The following is a 17,012-nucleotide window of genomic DNA, read 5'->3' as shown; positions in this document are numbered from 1 at the left end:
AATTGATGTTTGTTCTGAAGTGCTTGAACATTGATCTCGATGTCAGGACACATACAAGATCTCTGACTCATGAGTCTTCTTATAATGTTTGGACTAAGCTGAGAGCGCAAGCTTTTTTGTGGTCAGCTTCCTGACTGTTGTGAACCCAAGAATGACCCATAAAAGAGCACTCATTTCATCTGGGTTGATCCTTACCTCGATTTCTCTTATCTTTTCAACTCATCTTTGGCGTGAGTTTTCAAGAATATGACCCGATAACCCGGACGCCCGATTGTCAATTATAATTTTTAAAAATTCATCACCTACTTTGAATTATTAGATTTTGTTTTTATTTGGGGACATTCTTAAGTAATAATAATAATGAGGATTTTGTTTTTTCAAGCCCTCACATGCGTAATGCGTGGCCTCGCATCTCGATAATAATTCGGTGCCTTTGAATTGACCACTACATTTTCCTTCCAATCGGCTGAAATTTTTTTAGTTAAATCCTCCGTAATTTTTTACTTTTTTTGTTAACGCTTGTTACAAACACAATTATTTAATTGGGATATTTTAATATTAATATCATATACATTATCAATATATAACATAAAATGCAAATAAAAAAATTTGTTTGAACTGAGAGTCCAGACCCGCTTAGTGTTGCACTTGTTCATCTGATTGCAACATAAATCAGAACGAATTTTATCATTTAACTCTTCCTTCAGCTCATCTGACCGCAGTAGCAATGCTTGCAACCAGAAAATTTACCTCGCTTACATAATAAACTTATTCAGGAGTGTAAAAGTAATCCACAAATATTACCATGGAAATCTGGAAGAAAGCCCATTGACATATATATACAAAAGTTGGCATTGGATAAGAAGGTGGCAATCAGCATGCAAAACCATACACGGTCTAAGCCAACTCAACAAAATAGAATGTTTTGCAATGAAGTTAAAGGCGCTAAACTCGATTATCACTCTTTATGCAGTCATACATCCGGATAGTTGGAAAACATTTAACAACAAAGCAGCAGTAATTTCTTCAAAAAAATGCTCAGTGGATGTTAAATTCTATATGAAAATCTTCTTGAAAAAATATGATCGCACATGTTGAATGTAAGCTTAAGAAGAAATTTATAAACTGATGAGGGAAAATGTGTGAAACTTTTATTCAGTGAATGAATTAATCTATTTTACAATATTCGTGCTTTGTATACATGTAAGTTGAACTGGTCAATCGGAAACTGATCGACTGGACAACAGAAAGTCATATGGATGTGCTGCCAATGCTTTTGTGGACAGATAGATTTGTATAGTGGAGTAGGTTCAGTGACATGAACGCCCATATCCTCCTCATATGCACAAGAACTTTCTTATGATTTGCCATTACTTTCCCACACCAAGCCTCATTTTGTACATCGCTGTTGCTTGTTGGACGCAAAATAATATAAATTGTATAAATATTTTTTTAAGATTTAATGTGGAGACATTCTTAAAAAAAATATTTAAAATGCTTGTGTACAAACAGATTAATATATTTTTTGAAAAAAAAATTAATTAATAAGTTCACTACATACAATTTTTATCTATATATAAGATAATATAATATAAAATGCAATTCACCAATTTGTTTTTCTCCTTGGTTTAAACTACAGTCTCGATCCACGTAAAAGTATACTAAAAAATACGTTGGCTAGCATAATATGTAGGGTATTATGTTAATATAAATGTTTATCTAGTATGCCAAAAAATAACGGTTGCGGGTTCTATCGTCATTAAAACAATAATATCTTTGGATATAGCTAATCGATCACATAATGACTTTTCATATGATTTAAAGTTGTACTGGGATGAAAAGATATTGAATTATAAAAAGATTTTAATTTGGAATCCATAACTTTTGAATTGAAACAAAAAAATATACACTTGAACAATACAAGTGATTTCAATTTCTTAATTTTAATTTTGAGCCAAATAAATATAATGGATTTGAGATGTAGCAAATGCAGCCAAATCCTCCGATCCGAATGCAATCCAAATTCTAAATAAGGAAACCAAGGAAAATTTCATATTGACATGAGCTTAAAATACACTAAAATAATTTAAAAAATAGCTGATTTAAAATAAATTGTCAAATGGATTTGCCAAAAAAATAGATTTCTTATTATGATTTTGAAATAACTTAGCTTCAAATTCATGAATCCAAATATAACATAAATGTATTCAGATGTTCCACATACATTGCTAGTAATCTGGGACCAATATTCCAAACATCAAATAAATGAGTATCATTAGGCACTGTATATTCTCCTACCTACACGGATCAATGATACAGCGAAACCATATTTGTTGGAATCCTTCTCCACAACTAACACATCAACAGAGTAAATATGTTGGGGGGAAACTATAGAACATGACTAACTTGGTAGCATTAGAGTGATGAATCTTTGTATCTGAAAACTTCTCAATCGAATATTGTAGCACGTTAGTTTTCCCAGTATATTTTTGGTGAACTCTACAAAACATTTACTCTGCTTCTACTGACCTTAGGCAAACCTTTCTCTATTAGCAAATCTGTGCAGTATTTTGTCGCCTAGCAAGGCGAGCCCTACTTCTTCGTGCACTAGCAATGTTAGAAACCAAAGAGTTGACTAGAAGTCCTAATGCATTGGCTCCCATCAGCTTCAGGCCAAGGTTGTGGAACAAATATGACAATCTTTTTTCACTTCCTCTTGTCACCTGCTGCAATTCTAATGCTTGTGCACGGGATATTACAGTATACAGCTGCAACGGTTGCTTTAACGAATGTTGAGTACTGTTAGCTTGATTACTGTCGTTGCTAAAATCAGTGCAGCGCTCCTCTAGTGTCACTCGCATTATTCCTAAAGATTTTGGGTCCTCCGTCAAAGGATCAAACACAAAATAAAACTCTTCGAATACTAGATCAGGTTTCTCGAACAGATTCAATAAAATATCAATGTTCTGGCCAACATTTTTTGGTATGAATTTCCTAGGATTACTTTGCCAAGCCCTTGAAGTTCGCAGAATGCGAGATGCTTCTCTGAGGCCACTGAGGTAAGCACCATGCATAGTGGCCGGATATTGCCTAGTTGTCGCCTCACCACCAAAAAACAAGCGGTTCCCCAAACTTTCTGCGAGGATATCATAGTCATTTCCAGATGACTGCACTCTGACGTGAGAATATGAACCATAAGAAAGAGGATCAGTTCCCCATCTTGTGCATATCGATTGTATAGGATTAGGAACATCAATGCCCTTGGGACAATATATGCCTGCAAACAAAAATACTTAACTGAGCAGGATAAAAGGAGCTCCCACATGAAAGAATATGAACCAAAAAATAGGAAAGAAAGGGAACAACATGCATAAACATTATTCTTTATTCTATCTACAAAAGTGTGAATAGAAAGACAAGTTTCCATTGTAAATTTTCAAATTTGCCCTTGAATTGTGTATAGTTTGGAGTAATTGCATGTGCATTGAGTGAAAAATCGATGTCAAAGGTTAGGGCCAAAGATGAAATATAAGATTTACGTCTATGTTGTATGGATACGGGTACGGGTATCGTATCGAATACGATACGGATAATGCGATACGACAACTTTTAAAAATATAAGATACGATACGGTTAGGAGACGACAATTATTTAAAATATATAAATATTATATATATAAATTTAGTATTAAAAATTGTAGAGATATAAATATTTATATAAATATATTGTAGAAAAATATATACATATTTATGTAAATATATACAATGTAAATCTTCAGAGCACTGATCTAAAAAGAAAAAATAAAAATAAAATTCGATTTTTTTTGCCAAAACGTGTCTGTAGCGTGGCGTGTCCTTGCCGTGTCCGACTAGTCAACCTTAAAAGAGTCAACGACACGGATTTTGCCGTATCCGACATGCGTATCCGTGTGTCGTATTTGTGTCGTGTCGTTTCCATGTCCTATACTTCATAGAAAAAAATTAAGGTGTCCGTGCTACATAGATTTATGTATACATGGAGAATGACTTCGAGTACATAAATGCACTGAGGATATTGAATACACATTATGCATATTGATTGAATATGGTCAAATGCACTGCTCTTATTTCATTTAGATCGTTGTTATGCTCGCGAGCATTCAAGAAAAGAGTAAACTGTCTGAGCTTCGCTCGGCCACATGATGAACATGTTTTAAGCTAACTACATGTCGAGCGCTTAAGCGGAGAGGCTCATGAACGCACACCTTTATCCAATTTGATTGTTCTCAAATGATAATTTATCTACGAATTAGTTCATGTCTGGTTACCTCTTTAACTCGAAACGTGGATTTACACTTATATAGAAAGAAAAATTAAATGATAAAGAAACTAGCACTTTATTGTTATTTATTGGATTTACAATTATATTGTAAAGAGAAGGATAAGGAAACTAGCCCCTAATTATTATGTATTGGATGGATGTAGTTTTCGAATTTATATGTTTTATATTTGGGAATCATGATTAATTTATAAAATGTATAAATAAATTAGATAGTTTTCGAACCTAATAAACAATTCTCTCATACAATTATTAATTTATTATAAAGAAAAAGGTTAGATAACCAGTATTCTAAAAAGCTCAACTAAGCCTCGCTTAAGCATTAAGCGTGCTTGAGCTTGAAGCTTGTCTAATCTCGGCTTTGGCCAAAATTGGTCAAACATAAGATGACCATATTAAGCGTCATTAAATACTCTTAAGTTTAACTTTTTAAAAAATGATGAATAAGAAGATAAGGAATACAATTTAGCGATTTTAGTAGTAAGTGATGCTAGCGATGTACAATCACACTTAATAACGATTAAGTGCGAATTTTTTCTAAAGCAAGATTGATGAACAAGAAGAAGAGAAACATAAATTAGGAATTTTACTAGCAAGTAACACTAGCTATGTACAATCTTCGATAGTTAAATGCATCAATGATGAATATGATATAGATATCAACATTTTACACCTACAAGATATATTAATGATAATGTTTTTAAAGTAGTCCAATTAAATTAAGTTTCTATTTGATGATACAAAATATTATATGAATGATAGAATAGATTGAATTAGAATCTAACTTAAAAACAATGCATTACACTTAAATTTATAATATTTATGCTCTATTTAGGTCATTTATTTGATCGAGATATTTAAAATTATAGTTTAAATTAAAACATTTTTTTTACATTTAAGCTCGTATTAATCCCACTTAAGCTATAAAAACTTGAACCTTCGCTCCCATACTTCGACGCACTTCATGTTTTTTAAAACCTTGATCCAAACATAATTAAAGTCGCGTTATTGATAAAGAGTATCAAGAACAATTAAGACCCGAAACCGGTGAAGGATGTTAAAACTTAGAAAAACTAAAAATGAACAAATAGTTGATAATAAAAAATACATTTATCACTAAAAATATGAAAAGAGAAAATATATTTAGTTGGTTAAAAAATTTTGCATATGCCTGAAATGAATCAAAATATTATATGTAATTCATAAGTAATTTTTGTTTCAAACGTCAACTGGAATATCTAAAGTAGTACAACAAAATATCAACTTTTCGGAATTATAATGAAACATAAATCGGGGGAAAATGATGAAGATAAAGTAGAATTGTAAGTTTTTTTGTCTTATTCTTTATTCATTGTTTTATAACGTAACCTTACAGTAACTAATTGTATTTTATAAGTGTGATGAATTGTTGTCAAATTTGAAGAGTAAACAGAACCATTCATGTAAGAACATTGATCCAAACAGTATTGCCAATGCTTGGCCGATTAAAAACATAATAAACAGCTGAACATTCAAAGAGAAAATAAATATAATGGATGCCTAAATTCATATATTGAAAAATATACGAGGAAAAATACTTTTGTAATGAATGCTAGAAAAATATGGTCTCTAACATTTTATAAAATGCATGTAATATTTCGAAGTTATAAACAGTACTTCAATTTATTAAATGTATCAAATGGTTTGAGAATCCAAAAAATAAATGGACAAATTAAATATAGGCTATAATTAGATAAAAATTAGATAAGTCATTATAAAAATAAACAAGTATATACATATTTATTTATAAAACATACTAAAAATAATATATATACAAACGTTTTTATATAACAATTAGTGGAAAGATTGACCATTAAAGTGATCGATTTTAAAATGAAATGAATAGAGTACATGTTTTTTGCATGTAAATAAGTATGTGTTGTAACTAGCTTTATTTTTGAAGCTAAAAAACTTGTGAAATTCAAGAAATTGTCTCTATACCACACTACAAGAAGTAGAAAACAAATATATTGGGACTAATGAAATTGTAATATAAAATATACCTCTCTACGGGATTAATGGAGTCAATGCGTGTTTGATGTTTGATGTAAAAAAATTAGGTGAATATTGTTGCTATAGTTATTATTACCTAAAAATTTGGTCTTTTATTTTTCCTAATTTCTATAAGTCATTTTTTATTTTGTTTAATCTCCAATAACAGTAATGATTCTAAATAAACAAAGATATTTAATAGTCAAATTAATAATAGTTGATTTAAGAATGTTGAAAATGCTTTTAGTGTGAATGGAGTGAAAGATGTGAGAAATGTAAAAAAGTAACAATTATTTGTAAACACATATAAAAGATTTCTATTCTACGGTAATTATCAGATTACATTTTACTGATGAACTTATCAATATAAAATGTTTTCTTAAAAAGAATATTACAATGCATAATACCCAGGGATAACTAATATAACTTTCTATTTAAATTTGATGAGAGAGTTGAAATTGTTGAAGTGCAACGCACGTGATCTTTACTAGTAACTAAAAAGGAAGATCATCTTAATATACCAACTTAAGAGAATGTACCTCTGAGAATGCTCAAAACATGATGAAGAGATTCGACTGGGCTTGTGTTTTCAAAAAGTTGTGCAGCCTCCCCAGCAACCAGCGCAACAAGGACCGGAGCCCCTGAAACAGTGTGGTAGCTGTAAAATAAAAAGAATTCTCCCCTTCGATGGCTAGATTCTCGAATGGAGCCAAATGTATCTAAGTCCTCTCCCCAAAAATTATGAGGGAATACCATGGCAACCTTGTTAAGCAACCCGAACCCAAGTCTTTCTATTGCCGCTAGCTTTCTTTCAGGCAACTCGGGTTCAAAGTGGATTGTTTGTTTTTTAAGGACACCGAGAGGGACTGTGCACAAGACAATATCTGCTTGAAAAGTTTGATGTTCTGTAATGACCTCAACACCTTCTTCTCCATACTTAATGGCATGAACAATCTTTCCATACAATATTGGAACTCCTTTGCATAATGCTCTAATTAATCTCCAGTTTCCACCAGCAAGAAAACAGTGGTCTCCTCCCATTTCGTAAGGATCGTCTTGATCCCAATAAGCAGCAGAAAGGTTCGAAAGGCTTCCAGCATTGGAAAATTCTAGGTTAGCCAGATGCCAATCAAGAAGTTGTCTTTCCTCACAATTTCTAGCAACAGCATATAATTGTCTGAGTGTCTCTAGCATGGAACCTAAAGAAATAGTCCCGGCAAAACCACCCAATGATTCTCTTAATTGGGTGACTTTGTCAAGAAGCTTATTAAAAATGAGCTCAACATTGGAATCAATTTCTTTATTTACAGGTGTCCCATCAGGCTTGTACAGAGGACAAACATCCCTAACCTTGTGAAGAGGAATGGAAAGTTGTCTAGCTAGAACTCCTAAAGGGTTGGCATGTATACCAGTGATTACACTGCCACCAATGTCAACAGCGGCGTAGTTACCCTTTTGTCCCATTTTTTGAGTATAAACCCTCCCACCAGGCCGGTTTCTACCTTCAAGGACAATCACTTTGAAACCAAATGACATGAGCTGCCTTGCTGCTGCTAATCCAGCTAGTCCTGCCCCAATTATTATTACCGAAGCTTCTGTAGAGCTCTCAAAAATTTGAGACTCAAATGATTCCGAAACCCCGAAATTTATGTATCCATTAACAAGAAGGAAGTCATAAGCTGCATTTATCAAGTGTGCATATTCATTACTTACAGTTTCTTTTATCTGTCCTTTGGAAAGCCATGACCGCACATTGTCCCTCCACTTTGCGAGTATGTGGTTTCTCACAACTATATAATCATTCTGCTCTTTCCCACCCAATGCGCTCACGACCCCAGCGTTTATCTCCTCCTCTAGCAATTCATCAATCGGAAATCCCAATGACAAGGCAATCAAGGCCTCTGTCTCAGTTTCCTTCTCCAAGTCTTTCTGAGTCCTATTCTTTTTCTTCCTCAGGGGAGCACCCAAGTGCTTTTCTATCAAGTCATCCATCAAATTCTCATTATAATTTCTTGATGCCGTTTTCCTTCTTAACGACCTCTTCAAACCCGAAGTATCCGGTATTGAGGTATCTCCAGCGTCACTCATTGCTTTCCGCTTTGCAACACCTGTTAATTAGACTTCAAATATCTTGGACTTTATTTCCCAAACAACCACTTGCTGCAGTATCTAAGCAAAGCTCGAGTTTCTACGTTAAATTATATACGCTTTCATCCAATAAAATTCACAGAACCCCATTCGCACTAACTAGAGCTCAATCCCACGCAAAACAACCGAAGATCACATCCATATCTTGAGTATCATGCGACAATGAAAAAATCAGTTTTCTCAAAATCAACTCAATTTTATCGAATGGATTATTTCGAGGGGCTTGGGATAGAAAATGGTAACGTACGGCTCGGTGCCAGAGTGCAATTGTTCTGATGAAATATTGGGGAAAACCGTTATGAAATTAGGGTTTGAATTGACAAAGATTTACTCCTTGGCAAGCAGGCGAGTTGTTTGGAGGGAAACTATGTAAATAGGCCCATTAGTAAAGGCTGGTTTATATGAACGGGCCTGTGCTTGTGGATTTTGGTGAGGCCCAATAATAGTTCCCAACCCACAAGCATCTCACCAATACATCTTAGTCTTAATTTGTTTTCTCATTTTCGAGGTGTTTCTATAATATTATTTCACTAAATTTTTTCAATATTTTAAATTTTACAGGGAAAAGATTGTAGTAAAGCGGAGTCGAGGGGTCGATGGACCTCTCCTCAAGTACTGTGGTTAATGAAAAATTTTGTACGTTAATATACACTAGTATCTTACTCGTATGATGTACGACAGTATGATTTTATATAATTAATAATTAAAATTGGTAACTATGAGTATTTGAATAAATAATCAACTACAAACAAACTAAATCGATTATAGATCGTATAATTAGAAAATAAAAATATTAATTTATAATCAAGAATGATTAAATGTGTTAATCAATTATGAAGAATCACACATAAATGAGACAAAACCCAACGTGAAATTAAATAAAATGATATAAACAGTATAAATTCTGAATTTAATTTCTATTTTCAAAAGGCGATTTCATGTCTTGCATTAATCTCGAAAAAAATTGGTACAATAACATATTCATTCTATATTTATTATTAAACATTAAATACATTACGTGGATATAATTATTTCCTTTTTTAGCAAATCATGCCGATGTGACTTCCAGGCTGGATTTCAAAACCAAGTTCTTGGGTTCCAGTCCTACCAGAGATGTCTGCAAAGAAGAGAAACTCTTGAAATTCCCATGCAAGAAAGTAAACAATATGAAAAATAATTTGTTCAGAATAGCTGATTATTAAAAGGATGCAAGAATCTAGGGAATTAAAATGTCCGACCTCACATGTAGAGGCCACAAAATAAGCACTCTACACTAATCCAGTTATGCATCTACACTTCCATTAAACCTTTTATAAATTCCTGGGAGTCGACCTCAATCTAAGTATTCTATGAACACTCATGTGACTGACGGTGATGATCGAAATCGACTCTATATTCGCGGATCGATGTCGACTAGACATGATCAGAAGCGCCATCTACGCTCCAAAGCATTGACCAAAATTTAAAAATGGACTCAGGACAGAACTTGTTAGATCAAATAAGAGATTAACTTATGATATTAAAAGAAGTCAATATACAGTCTGCGACTATAAAACGAAAGACGGGTGTCAAACGTAGGCACTAAAAACTTCATCCTTACTTGAAGAGAGCGGCATGAAGATTCCCATAGGCAGCTGGTGGTTCATATTTCTGGCTCTCATTTTCTCTGGTCTAGCCCAAGACAACTACGATACGGTTACTTGTACTTATAAGAAAAGCAAATGCTATCTCCAACCAGTAAGCTGTCCGAGTGAATGTCCATACACACAGCCTAGTAACCCGAAAGCTAAAGCATGTTACCTCAACTGTCACTCGCCCATTTGCAAGCCCGAATGCAAGCGTAAGAGACTGGCTTTGTATCTAATTTTTCTTCCAATGGTACTTATGGTTTGCCGTAGTATGATTTTGATCTAACTCTAACTCTGCAGATAAGAAGCCAAATTGCGAAGGTCCGGGAGCAGCATGCCTAGATCCCCGCTTCATAGGTGGAGATGGGATAGTTTTCTATTTCCACGGCAAGAGCAATGAACATTTCGGTTTGGTTTCTGATCTACATCTCCACGTTAATGCACGTTTCATTGGCCTGCGGCCGGCTGGTAGGTTGCGGGACTTTACCTGGATTCAGGCACTCGGGATTCTTTTTGACACCCATACTTTCATTGTTGAGGCCACAAAGGCGGAAAAATGGGACTTTGAAGTTGACCATCTGAAGTTTTTCTATGACGGTCTCGAATTAGGCATACCAGAAGGGTATCCATCAATTTGGGTATCTTCTGAAGACAGTATCATGGTAGAAAGGACGTCGGGCAAGAACAGTGCACTGATCACTTTGCCTAATAAGGCCGAAATTTCAATCAACGTGGTGCCAATTACCAGGGAAGATGATAGGATTCATAAATATCATATACCTTCTGATGATTGTTTCTCTCATTTAGAGGTGCAGTTTAGTTTCTACGGCCTGTCTCCAAAGGTTGAAGGTATACTCGGCAGAACTTACCAGCCGGATTTTGTGAACCCAGCGAAACCAGGTGTTTCAATGGCGATAATGGGAGGTGAAGAAAAATACAGAACTTCATCTCTTTCAGATGCTGATTGCAAACTTTGTGTATTCTCTCCAACTCGAGTCAAGGAAGAAGATCCCCTGTTATTTGAACCTGTGCATGGAAACTTAGATTGCACAAGTGGATCAAACAGTGGTTATGGAATAGCTTGCAGGAAATGAGTACCAGAAACACTAGAGAGTTAACTTTTTGAAGTTGATATATTTTCTGGTGACAAATTCTTATTAAGACGCAAATGTATCCAGTTCTTCCATCTTTTATTTCATATTTGTGTTATAAGTAGTATCTACCATCTGTTTTTTAAGTGTTACATCTCAAATACGTGTCGGAGTAAATAATTTTATTTTAACAGAATAAAGATTATAAATACATCCATAAGAAAAAAAAAAATATTAAAACAGCCGACCTTTTTAAGAGCATGTCATTTGATGTTCTAAGATCGTTACGCCCTCGCTTCATTCATGCAAGTAATATCGATTTAAAAGAGCCTCAAGATAAAACTCAAAAGTTATATTTGGTGTCTTCTACTATAAGCACAATCGCAGAAGACAACGAACAAGACCTCTTCGTATTTCCCATACAAAATAGGCAGACTTATAAGTTTTGAATACAAAAGAATGAAAAATAGCCGTTGTTCTGTTCCCAACAAAGGAAGGAAAAGAGTAATGACTTTGTATTACAACAGAGAAAGGAAGACTGCTGTTTTGTTTGCAAATATGGAATCCGATAGCTTCTCTTGTTTGAGGACAACATGAGAGTAGTTATATAACAGTAAGAATGAGTAAAGCCCACGGTACAAAAGTCTAAAGCACAAACCATAAACGTCACAATAGTACGGGTATTATATAATTAATTAAGGAATTAATTGAGAATGATTGGTAACATTATTTTACTTTCGTGGTTTTAAAACTTACATTTGCAACAAGATTGCCCAACACGAGTAACTGGAAGTCGGAAACAATGGCTTGCGAAAGTTATATAGGTCCCAAGGGGAATTAGAAGAAAAGACCGAGAAGTTCTATATCAGATGCTAGCAAGACGTCCCGTCAGGATATCCGATAAAATTGGAACAATACGGAGATGCTAGCAAGACCATCTTATTTTACAATCAAGAGAAACATAGTTGACATCGGAAAAAATCCACGGCCAATCGTACATTGTCGGTAAAAGTAGTGCAGGCTGTAAACAATATCGATTTTATCAAAATATAAGGGTACAATTCATCAATGCTATGCAAATACAGCCTGATGATGCATGCATTTGCCCCATCAATCGTATATAGATACATACATTAAATCGTATTTAAACAGTGAGGACGTTCTCTAGTAGAAAGAATCACAGTTCACTTTCGCATGCTTGGGAGCCATCCGTTGTTCCATGAGTTTCAATGTTAAATCCTCTTACATCATCCAATCAATAGGACTAAAAAACCAGATAATCCATGTGTTTCATCTGCCACGGGGATTTACAAGCTGGGAGAAAACAGCACTTATTGCTGCATCTTCTGCATCATCATCTGTACCAGAATTAATCATACTCGTGCTGTTGTCGAATGGCTCCATAGAGGTCAACGGAATTGAAGGGATATGCTTTGTACTGTTGTCGTCTGGCTCCATGAGTGTCGATGAGGTCTCATCCAGCTGAAAAGCATATTCCAAGTTCCACAACACATCGCCCATGGAAGGCCTATCAACACCATGCTCGGCCAAACACTTCTCTGCTGTCTCTCCGAATTTCTTCAGAGAAGAAAGATTAACTTTCCCAACAAGATTTTTATCCATAATCTGATCCAACATTCCCTTCTTTTGCCATGTCATTGCCCACTCTGCAATATTCACTTGATCTCTAGGAAGCACGGGATTCAAAGCTGGTCTTGCGCAAAGAACCTCCATAAGAACTACCCCAAAAGAGTAGACGTCGGATTTCTCAGTGAGCTGTTGCCGTCTGAAGTATTCAGGATCCAGATAACCAAAGCTACCTTTGACAGCAGTACTCACATGAGTTTGATCGAGAGCTGGTCCTGTTTTAGACAGACCAAAATCAGCTACCTTCGCAACCAAATTTTCATCCAAAAGTATATTGGTTGTTTTTACGTCACGGTGAATGATATTTTGATTCGCTCCCGTATGAAGATAATGAAGTCCCCTAGCTGCACCGATACATATCTCAAGCCGTTGTCTCCAAGAAAGAGGCGGGAGATCCGTTCCATAAAGGTGGCTTCGAAGTGGCCCATTTGCCATGTATTCATAGACCAGGATCATCTCTGACCTTTCATCACAGTAGCCAATAAGAGACACAAGGTGACGGTGGCGAAGCTTAGACAACATGTCAATCTCAGTTCGAAATTCAGCAAGGCCTTGCTCCGATCTAGGATTCCCCCTTTTGACAGCTACGTTAGTTCCATCTTCGAATGTTCCTTTATACACCCTACCAAAGCCACCAACACCAAGAAGCAAGCTTTCGTTGAATTTATCAGTTGAATATGTTATTTCTTGGAAAGTGAATATTCGGCCAATGTTGGAGGAAACTAATGAGATGCAGCTTGATGTACCACTCTTCTGTGAGGTGGTAGACATTTTTGTTGCGGTTAATGAGTTTCCAGTTAAGGGAAGCGTACGCCATGGGCTCCCCAGTTTGGCCGCCTTTGACCTGCTTGCCACGAAGTAGAAGTAACATAATCCAAGAGATGCCAATGCAGCAACAGCACCAACCACAGAGACGACTATTATCCCCGTTTTGCTCTTTTTGGGAGGCAATACAAGAAGAGTTTCAACGGAAGAAAGTCCACTTAAGCTTCCAGCTTCATTGCTAATCTTCATAATTTCAAGACCATTCATGATGGCATTTGTGACATCAGCAGTTGTATCGGGTCCAACGCTGACAGTCAATGTGTTTGAGTCAGCAGATATGTTGGTGACAAAATCTCTGTAATAAGGCACATCCAAGTTTCCCGCTTGGCTAGATAGGTCCAAACTCTCGAAAGCTATATCAGTGTTGATATACAGGTTGAATATTATACTGTTTAAATATTTGCTCACAATATCACAGAAATGAACCCTAATGAAATACGAGAAATTCGGATCAACTAGAAAGACCCAGGTGATATTGAAGTTCACACTGACCACATTTGCATCCCCCATGGTTTCAGCAGTAGCATAAACAAAGTTCGGCGCAATTTCAGGACCAACAGAAGCGGTATACTTTATATTGGAAGGGTTGACAGAAACATTCACAGCAGAGCTGTTTACATGGAGATACTTCACATCATTCTCCCAAGTTCTTCCCAAAGTGTCATTCTGAGGAGTGATCAGAGGACCACCCATATTCAAGCGATAAACAGTTTCAAGAGCAATCTCTGAAAGGCCATTAAAAGGACGAGAGGGAGATATAGCCACCGCCTGGTCAGGGATCAAGTTGTCAGGTATGGATACAACTTCAATGGCATTGACAAAAGCCACGGAATTATTTGAAGGAATGAAAGTAATTGCCAAGCTATTCGAAGTGACAATGATCGCGTACTCTTTGAAGAGGTGAGAACCATTATAAATTTGAAAATTGAAGTTATGCAAGAGCACAAAATTCTCAGTGACAACAGTGATGGAAGCAGAAGTCAAATTATGTCCCGGAAGTGGATAAAAATAAAGGCGAACCCAATGCCGGCCCTCTTGTTTGATCTCGAATCTATAGGATGTGGTGCTGGAAAATATTCTGGCAGACTGATAGATAGGAAAAGGGGCAGTGAAGTTCGAGGCGGCAGTAATTGAATTCTCTTGGCTTTGCAAAGAAACCAAGGATTGAACCGAATCAGGGATATAGGTCTGGCCAAGAAATGTCACATTTTGTGAAGATCCACAGGCTATCAAGTAGTTATCAGCAGGAGAGAATGCGGCGTATGATTTACCACTATTGGTTATTCCAAGCGCTAATACAGCTACAATTACATGTACCCAATTCATCATTTCCATAGCTGATAAAACCCAGAAAACAAACCTCAACTTCAAATTGATTTTCAAATTTGACAATAGAAAGAATCAGAAAATGAAAACCCAGAAAGCTGACGCTGGTTTAATTCAACCTTGCAAAAAAAATATCAAGCTACATTTCGTATTAGTTCCCAGATCTATTCAAACCAGTGCTTCCCCAAAAACTACTTAAAATGGCAAACGAAAAACAAGAAGAATCACGAAAAGAAAATGTAATCCTGGAGCTAGAAAAGAAGCGGGGTATGATAAATTTAGGAGTCCAAACACATAAAAAAAGGCAAAGATCAAAGCTTTTTCAACACCATTACCTCACTCAGTGGAGCTCAAGAACTTCCACTAATTATATACCACAAAATGAGATGTATTAAAACTCCAACTTACGAACCTGAATTTTAAATAGCACAATTTCCAAGCTCAAACGACAACAGCTCTCTCTTTCCAGGCTGTTGATTTGGTTGTCAATTTACATGGTATGGACCATTAATCCTTCAAATAGCAATCATCAAACAGCTGTTGTCAAATGTCAACAGATAACGTGGGTCTTCATCGGTTAATCTCAGTTTTTTTAGAAAAAAGGAGGAATATAATTAAAGAAAATGCCATGAAATCTTTGCCCTGGTGCTTTTTATGTAACACTTACAAAAGAAAATATTTGTGTCTGCTTAATTTCTATTTTGCCTGTAAACATGGATATATATTTCTTTTATTTCTCAGAGGAATATTTATTAAGGTTTTGCTTTGCTGAGGATTAATGCAAGGGACCCATTTTCACGCGGCTGAGGTAGGAGGAGGAAGGACCGGATTGACGGCGTTACATGAGGACCAGGTGATCCTCTTTATATTTTATTAATTTTTTTAGAAAAAAGATTAATTAATATTTAACAAAGTAATCTTTTAGAGTAGGACTCTGTATCACGAATATTTATCTGTGAAACGAGTCAATCCTTCCGATATTCACAATAAAAAATAATACTCTTAGCATAAAAAGTAATGTTTTTTCATGGATAATTCAAATAAAATATCTGTCTCACAACCCGTAAGATCGTCTCACACAAATTTTTGTCAATCTTTTATCACAACCTTATGTGGATGTACATTTAATTAACAAATTTTGTTCTGTGTCCTCGCCCCATTAATTTTCAAATCACATCATTCATAATTAAAATGTTTAAATCAATAAACAACTACACTAAAATTATAAAAAATCATAATAATTTGTTAGTTATCTATAAAATTTAATATTCCGATTGAGTAGAAAAATAAAAATGTGATGTTCGTTCTTGTGTGCTCTTTAAAAATTTTGAGAGGAAAAATAATAATTTTTAAGCGAAATTGTTTTTGTAATGACAAAAATTGAATGGATTTCATTTAGGAAGAAATGGTAACAGTAGAGCACACCATATGCAACCTTAAATCAATTCGGATACATCTCATGTTGCTTTCCTTGCACCACATTCCAATTGCAAATAGTAAATAGATGCAGACAGCTGTGATGTTAATCCAACATAAAATTATTATAGAAATACAAAAACATCGTGTATTTTTAGTGAAAGATGGTCCCAATTAACACAATCATTTTCAAAGTAATAGTATTAAAAATAATTTAATATGTTGCATTAATATTTTAATTATAGAAACTATGAAACAGATAATCATGTCTACAATAAATGACCTAAATTAAATTCATTGCCCATGCAAAAACCAATTACGTATTTTTTGACTATTGGCCGTTTAAAAAAATAGACGTCCCGTTACAAATAAAAAAAGGAATATTTTACAATAATCGCCGCACATGGCCATCAAATACTGACGTCCCCATATGTTTCTCTTTTTCAACGTGTTTTTGGCACTTTTTCTAAAACGCCAATCAAATCAATCACCGAAGAATAATTAATAGTACCCTTTTTTTTCATATTTTTCGCTAATATCGTGGCGGGATCTAAACCATAATTGCATGTAAATAATATGATTA

At 35.0% G+C, this 17,012-nt stretch overlaps 3 protein-coding genes across 5 annotated transcripts; 1 reads left to right on the top strand and 2 right to left on the bottom strand.

Annotated features, from left to right (window-relative positions):
- Positions 1-2,193: 2,193 nt before the first annotated feature.
- LOC140812484 (lysine-specific histone demethylase 1 homolog 2) lies at positions 2,194-8,840 on the bottom strand. Of its 2 annotated transcripts, XM_073170754.1 has the most exons (3): positions 8,744-8,834; positions 6,888-8,640; positions 2,194-3,277 (listed from the first exon to the last, which is right to left on the bottom strand). In XM_073170754.1, the coding sequence occupies exons 2-3, from the start codon at positions 8,434-8,436 to the stop codon at positions 2,550-2,552; spliced, it is 2,277 nt and encodes a 758-aa protein (XP_073026855.1). In that variant the 5' UTR covers positions 8,437-8,640; positions 8,744-8,834; the 3' UTR covers positions 2,194-2,549. The 2 variants fall into 2 exon arrangements, with proteins under 2 accessions (XP_073026855.1, XP_073026854.1); XM_073170753.1 differs by having other exon boundaries at positions 6,888-8,840.
- A 1,217-nt stretch (positions 8,841-10,057) lies between these two features.
- Positions 10,058-11,482, top strand: LOC140811410 (uncharacterized). Its single transcript, XM_073169261.1, has 2 exons — positions 10,058-10,336; positions 10,425-11,482. The coding sequence occupies exons 1-2, from the start codon at positions 10,111-10,113 to the stop codon at positions 11,216-11,218; spliced, it is 1,020 nt and encodes a 339-aa protein (XP_073025362.1). The 5' UTR covers positions 10,058-10,110; the 3' UTR covers positions 11,219-11,482.
- Positions 11,483-12,221: 739 nt separating this feature from the next.
- LOC140811409 (receptor-like protein kinase THESEUS 1) lies at positions 12,222-15,730 on the bottom strand. 2 transcript variants are annotated; one of them, XM_073169259.1, is made up of 2 exons: positions 15,349-15,730; positions 12,222-15,024 (listed from the first exon to the last, which is right to left on the bottom strand). In XM_073169259.1, exon 2 carries the CDS (start codon positions 15,020-15,022, stop codon positions 12,506-12,508), a length of 2,517 nt encoding a protein of 838 aa, XP_073025360.1. In that variant the 5' UTR covers positions 15,023-15,024; positions 15,349-15,730; the 3' UTR covers positions 12,222-12,505. The 2 variants fall into 2 exon arrangements, with proteins under 2 accessions (XP_073025360.1, XP_073025361.1); XM_073169260.1 differs by having other exon boundaries at positions 15,426-15,730.
- Between the last annotated feature and the right edge of the window lie 1,282 nt (positions 15,731-17,012).

This window comes from Primulina eburnea, chromosome 14 (assembly GCF_022965805.1).
Source record: "Primulina eburnea isolate SZY01 chromosome 14, ASM2296580v1, whole genome shotgun sequence".
Classification (NCBI taxonomy): Eukaryota; Viridiplantae; Streptophyta; class Magnoliopsida; order Lamiales; family Gesneriaceae; genus Primulina; species Primulina eburnea.
Note: the sequence above shows the minus strand (reverse complement) of the source record. Positions and strands in the feature narration are given on the sequence as shown.